The 7,032-nt window shown below is 40.2% G+C and overlaps 1 protein-coding gene across 1 annotated transcript; it reads right to left on the reverse strand.

Moving 5' to 3' along the window:
• Nucleotides 1-5,262: 5,262 nt before the first annotated feature.
• On the reverse strand, nucleotides 5,263-5,963 carry LOC101548219 (60S ribosomal protein L29-like). Its single transcript, XM_055122166.1, has 2 exons — nucleotides 5,552-5,963; nucleotides 5,263-5,478 (listed from the first exon to the last, which is right to left on the reverse strand). The coding sequence occupies exons 1-2, from the start codon at nucleotides 5,921-5,923 to the stop codon at nucleotides 5,383-5,385; spliced, it is 468 nt and encodes a 155-aa protein (XP_054978141.1). The 5' UTR covers nucleotides 5,924-5,963; the 3' UTR covers nucleotides 5,263-5,382.
• Nucleotides 5,964-7,032: the final 1,069 nt, after the last annotated feature.

The following is a 7,032-nucleotide window of genomic DNA, read 5'->3' on the forward strand; positions in this document are numbered from 1 at the left end:
CATCTAATTTTGTGAGGTTGTTTTGCACCCCAAGAGGCATTTCCAGTCCTCTGTTTTGTTTCGGGGCCATACTCAGAGGAGTTCAGGGCTTAAAACTGGAGCTGCACTCAGGGATCACTCCTGGTGGGCTCAGGGTCCATAGGGAGTGCTGGAACTTTAACTTGGGTATGGTAACCCTGTAAAGCTAACAGATATTCAATATTCCTAAAATTCTGCCATTCTAGTTTTATTTGAAATTTCTAAAATAACGTAGGCACTGGAGTTTGGTATAAGACTAAGGATAACAAGTCTTGGTGTTTAGTAAAACAGCAGGAGCCTCAAAGCTGCAGTTGCATATTACTTAACTTAAATCATTGAAATAGAAAGGTATAACAGAGGAGATATCACATACAGAATGTACTTATTCTTTAATGCATATCTGTTGAGGGCTTGCCTTGTGCCAGGAACATCAAAATCAAAGCATAAGCAATGCACTTGCCAGCTTTCAGGGTTGCTACCTAAAGGTATCTGTGTCTTCCCCCACTATTGGAAAGGCAGGAGGTACCCAGGTGGAATGGCCTGGGATTTCTAAATATTAGAAAATAGGAACAAGGGGGCTCTTGTGGGTAAGGGAAATTAGACATTTCTCTGCACTCATAACTAAGTGTAGTTGATGAGAAGCTTATTTTAGTGCACCTTTCTGAGTTCTATCAAACTCTAGTACCATGAAATGGGAAATGGGTTCTGATAGGAGTAAAGGGTCTTTAAGTATCATCTTTACAATCACTGTGTGGGATAAAAACCCTGGACATTACTTACTGTGATAGAAAAGTTCTTGACCTTGGACCATTTTCAAATGCCACCTTGTTTCTCAGCTGAAAAGTAGTAAATAACATTGCATATACTTACCCATTTTCAAATGCTACATTGTGTTTCCATGAAAAAAGAGCAATAAATTATATTGCATCCACATTACTCACAAACTGAAATAATTTTTCAGATTCAATTGTCTTCAAATATTTTTAGCTGTGCAGTTTCTAATGACATATCAATTTTTAAATGATTTTTATACTTTATTTTCTTATGAGTTCCCATCAGTTCTAAAATATCCTAAGACAATTTATAAAAGTACTAGGAGATAGGAATGTGTCTTCTGTGACTTCACAGGAGAAAGCCTCTAAGCAATATGATGTATTAGATGCTCAGAGCAGGTTTCATAACCAAAACCATCACTTGGCAGCAAAACTGGATTTTCCTCTTCTAATTTAGGTCGTGTTGTCTTTTGATGTCTCAAATAAACTCTCCTTACAACCCTAATTTAGAGGAAAAATCTGAGAACTTGACAATGAAGTTCATTTGACTTTTGTAGGATATATTAGAGACAGAATATATACATCATGGTTAAATGTCAGAGCTCAGATCCAGTTACTAATTGTTCCCAGTTACTAATTGTTCCCAGTTACTAGAATTGAGAAATTTTCTACCAGAGCACCAATTTTCTGCTATTTTTACAATGAAAAAATAATAATAGCTATCTCAAAGGGTTGTTAAGAGCAGTAAATGAGCTAGATAATTAGTTACACACAGAGTTACTGACATGGAAATATGATATATTTATATATATGTGCAGGAAAAACACATAATAGAAAATTAAAAGATCAAATAAAATGCCTTTGTTTTTCTGTTTTCTTCTTATTTTTATTGAATCACTGTGAGATAGAACATTACAAAACTGTTTGCGATTGCGTTTCAGTCATACAATGTTCTGACACACAGCCCTCCACTAGCGTAATTTCCCAGCACTGGTGTCCCCAGGTTTCTTCCCACCCCTTCAAGCCACCCCTCACCCCCAGCCTGTTTCTCTTCTCTCTCTCTTTATTATTCTCTCTCTCACTTTAGGCATTATAGTTTGTGATACGGATGCTGAAAGGTTATCATGGATACCCTTTACCTGCTTTCAACACTCAGTTCTTGTCCAGAGTGATCATTTCTATTAGTATTGTCATAATAGACCCTCCTCTATCTTAACTACTCTCTATCTCCTACACCATTAGCCAACCATTAACTGGTCCTCCTGACCCATTTTCCCTGGCCTTGGATATTAGTTTCATACTTTTTCTTATATCCCACAAATGAAAGCAGTCATTCTATATCTGTCTGTCTCCTTCTGACTCATTTCACTCAGCATGATACTCTCTAAGTCTATCCATTTACAGAAAATGCCATTGTTTTTATAAGGACCAGTTTTCCAAATATATGAGCATGCTTAAGACCTCATCAAGGAAAAAAAATTAAAATGGGCCAAAAATATAAGTACTGAATGAGAGATTTAGATATCTCTTACACATATGAATACATAGCAACATTTATTATAAAATTGGCAAGACTTTATAACTAGTAACAGTCAGAATTGATGCATTAGTAGGTGTCTCATGCTCTCTTGGTGAGTATGTGAATCTTACACTATCTGCAGATGCTTCAACAAGTGTAATTTTTTTTTCTTTCACTTTAGGCACTGTGACTTACAATACTGTTACTGATAGGATTTCATGCATAGCACATTCCAGCACCACTCCCCAGAGTGACCACTTCCCTCCACCATTGTCTCAGTGTGGTCCTCCCCCACCCCCATGGTAATCCCCCTCCCATCTGCCCCGGTGCTAAGCTTCCTCCTAAAGACCAGTTCCCAGATTCTCTTGTCTTTGGGCATTTGCTATTCTTTTTCACTACATTTCTTTATGCCCCACATATGAGAGAAACCATTCTGTGTCTATCTCTCTCCTTTCTGGGCCCATCCACATAGCAGCAAATTCCACAATTTCCTCCTTTCTCACAGATGAGTAGTTATTCTCTTGCATATATACATCATAGTTTCTTTATCCAGTCTGTTCTTGGACTCCTGTGTAATTTCCAGATTTTTTTTTCTTTTTGGGTCACACCTGGCGGTGCTCAGGGGTTACTCCTGGCTCATGCACTCAGGAATTACTCCTGGCAGTGCTCAGGGGATGATACAGAATGCTGAAAATCGAACTTGGGTTGGCCGCATGCAAGGCAAATGCCCTACCCACTGTGCTATCACTTCAGCCCTAATTTCCAGATTATAGCTACTGTAAATAGTGCTGCAATGAACATAGGAGTACAGATGGCTTCTGTAAATAGTTTTGGGGCCTTTAGATTATCTTGACCCAGCACATTGGTGTTAGATAAATGGCCTGACAGTCTCCTGCCACCCACTGAGGCAAAGAAACCTTACTATTAGGGACTGTTTATTTTGCCAAGTAACACACCCTGGTTTCTGCTTCCTTAAGTCAGTGAAAGACTTTGATTTTGTTCAGCCACTCAGTGCTCTTTTCTGTCTGTGAGATGGGGAGATGCCTGCTTTGTGTAGAAATACTTCCCTTCAGGAAAACCCTGAAAGACCTTGTCTGGCATTTTTCTTCCTGTTCAAGCTTAGGATCACCCCACCCTTGTGCTCCCTGGATCCTAGTCCCCAGTGCTGCTCAAGGCTAGCAGTGCTGGGGGCCACCAAATCTATCTGTTGGAATTTGGTGGGGGGATCAGCTGTGTTGGGTGGGGAATTGAACACAGGATTCTGCATGCCAGGCGTGTGCTCCAGTCCTCTGAGTCATTGCCCTTTTAGTCTTTTCTGGGGAATATGTTTTATTATATTTTTCCCATACTATTTTGGTAGCTATCAGGTATATCTAATTATACTTTTGTCCTTAATTGATTTCTCTGTGTACTGCGGACAAGTATTTGATTTTAATGTTTCCCAAGTGTATAAGCAGTTAGAATGCTCACTTGTCATATAGTTCAGAAATGGCAAGCCATGGCTTATTGAGAAAATTGGACCCACTTTGTGTTTTTGTAAATAAGACAATGAAATACAATCACACTCATCCTTCTGGCATTATCTGTGACTGGTTTTGGAGCCAGAATAGAGTTGAATAGTTGTGACAAACACAATTTTGTTGCCCACAGATCATAAAATATTTACTCATTCCTCTCTAGGAAAGTTTGCTAAGGCTCAGAGTCATATACTCCAGTAGCCTATGATGCCATCTCTGTTATTTGTCAAGAAGTCCACATAGTTTAAATTCTGATCTTTCAAATCAGTTTTGCTAATAGAATTAGCATTTTTGTAAGTTTGAATTTTGGAAAAACATATCCTTGTACTTCTCTAAAAGTGTGCCAGTGTTTTTGATATATCAATGTGTCCATCTTCTATACCCTCTATACTGAGACACTTGAAGAATAACAATGTAGATATGGAGATCAGAAACATATAGCAGCTCACTGTTATCTATGAAAATATTTGTTGAAAATGTTATTAGAATTATATAAAATTCATTGTATGATTTAGGAACTATTCCTATTTTTCTTCTCTTCCTTCCTTCCTTCCTATCTTTCTTTCTTTCTTTCTTTCTTTCTTTCTTTCTTTCTTTCTTTCTTTCTTTCTTCCTTTCTTTCTCTATTTTTAAACTGCATCACAGTGAGATACACGGTTACAAACTTGTTTATTATTGAGTATCAACACCCATCCCTTCACTAGTGTTTACTTCCCACCACCAATGTCCCTTAGTTTCTTCTTCCCTGCCACCCCACCTCTATGTCAGGCACTTTTATTCTCTCTCTCTCTTTTTCTCTTTCTCCCTGCCCATTTTAGGCATTATAGTTTGCAATACAGATACTGAAATGTTATTATATATATTATATATATATGCCTTTACCTACTTTCAGTTCTCTAAGTGATCATTTCCAGCTATTATTGTCACAATGGTTCTTCTCAATACTAATTATTATTTATATTTTTACAAAATAAGTGTTTATGTGGTCAGAGAAACAGCATAGAGGTTATTGAGCTTGCCTTACAGGTGCCCAACCAAGATTTGATTTCTGGCACCATATATAGTCCTCTGAGCCCTCCCAGGTGTGATCCCTGAGCCCAGAGCCAAAAATAATCTCTGATCACTGCTCCATCCCCCTCCACAAAATATAACTATTTCTATATGTGAACATGGTATATTTCTCCATCCAATTTGTCTTCCATATAAAATACTGATTTTATTTTTCTTGTATATATTTTGTTTATCTTGATCCTAGGTACATTAAATATGTTGTTATTTAGGCCTATTTAGGCCTAAATTAAATTTTTAATTTGAGGTCCTATCACAATGAAATATTTTAAAATAGAGAGCTTTTCGTTGAGACACAATAGTGTGTGAAGTGGCTTTTTAAATTTCAAGCTCTGGTATTTGTTATTTCTGTCTTTAAATCAACAACTTTAATTTTTTTTTTTTCCCTGCTCTCAGGTTTATTTGTACAAATAGCACAGGAGGACCCAGACTGGAGACAGCCCAGAGATCGCACCAGTCCTTCCACGCTCACACTGACAGCAGCCTCTTAGGGAGCCTTGGCAGGGGCCTGGGCACCTTTGGAAGCTTGAGCTGGTGCTGGGGCTGCAGCCGTCTGGGTCTTACTCTGGGGCTTGGCTTTAGCCTTCATTTGAGCCTTGGCTTTAGCGCTTCATTTGAACCTTGGTTTTAGCCTTGGTTGGATCCTTGGTTTCAACCTTGGTTTTTGGCCGGCAAAGCCTGAGACCCTTGGCAATGCGGGCACGAGCATTTTTCCCAAACCTGGGGTGAGCGATATACGCAAGTCGACTGAGCTTGCGACTGTTCTTCTTTGTGACCACGGGCCTAGGCTGCTTGGGCTTCACCAGGGCCTTGATGGCCTCGGCACGGGCGCTCATGGCCTTAGCATTATTGGCCTGCATCTTCTTCAGGCCCTTCTTGTTGTGCTTTTTGGCAAAACGCATGTTCCTCAGGAATTTGGGGTCCACCCCTTTAAGAGACTCATATCGCTGTGACCGAGGTTTCTTAATGCCATTTCTGTGCCATTTTCGAGACTGGTTGTGCGTGGTGTGGTTCTTGGACTTGGCCATGTCTGCACCACGACGGCGGCTCCCCGAGCGCTGGAACCGGAAGAGAAAGGCAACAACTTTAATTTTTATTCCTATTTTGTAGCAGAAAGTGGTAGTTCACAGATGAAGGTGGCAGGTATTAAGGGATCCCCGATCATCGCCCTGTCTGATTTGGGAGGAAACTCCAGCTCAGCAGCCATCAGTTTCAGGAATAGCAGCTGCGTTTGCCTGGTGCTGCTGTGAAGACACAGCTCTGGGCACACCCAGTGCAGTCTAGGGGACAGAAAGCACAGCACCTTTATCGGAGGCTTTCCAGAGAGACACCTTTATGGTCCAGTACAGTGCAAGTGCCTCAGGGCTGCGGAGACATTTGGAACACATGCAATAATAGGAGTGAAGATGCAGTAGACATTGGAAGCTGAGTTCTGCTATTTCTGTTTCTTTCTGCTGGAACAATAGATTAGAAGACATCACCACAAATTCCTTACCTCCTCATGATTTTCAGTGGTCCTTTCTACCATTTCAGCTCACTATTGGTTGTTCATCATCATCATCATCATCATCATCATCATCATCATCATTCCATTGATCGTCGAATTTCTCGAGTGGTCTCAGTAGTGTCTCCATTCGTCCTAGCCCTGAGATTTTAAAAGCCTCTCTCTACTCGTCCTTCCCAACGATGCTTCATTGGAGGCTCTTTCAGGGTCAGGGGAATGAGACCCAGCTTGTTACTGGTTTTCGCATATGAATAAGCCATGGGGAGATTGCGAGGCTCTCCCATGTGGGCAGGAAACTCTCGGTAGCTTGCCAGTTTTACCCAGAGGATTGTTGTTAATAGAACATAAATGTTGCTAAAACTGTTTCTGCAGCAAGTTCATATTAAACTGTAATGCATCACTTGGTGCCCTTGCATTGAAACATTCTCTTTGTATTTGTTTGAAATCTGTTCAAATCCTAAAATAACCCATACCTATGTAATACATGAGTTTGGTTTGGAATTTTTCCATCAAAAATGATTTAGCAGGACTGGAGCGGTAGCACATCAGGTAGGGCGTTTGCCTTGCATGTGGCCGATCTGGGTTCGATTTCCAGCATCCCATATGGTCCCCCGAGCACTGCTAGGAGTGCAT

The sequence above is a fragment of the Sorex araneus genome, chromosome X (genome assembly GCF_027595985.1).
Source record: "Sorex araneus isolate mSorAra2 chromosome X, mSorAra2.pri, whole genome shotgun sequence".
NCBI classification, from domain to species: Eukaryota; Metazoa; Chordata; class Mammalia; order Eulipotyphla; family Soricidae; genus Sorex; species Sorex araneus.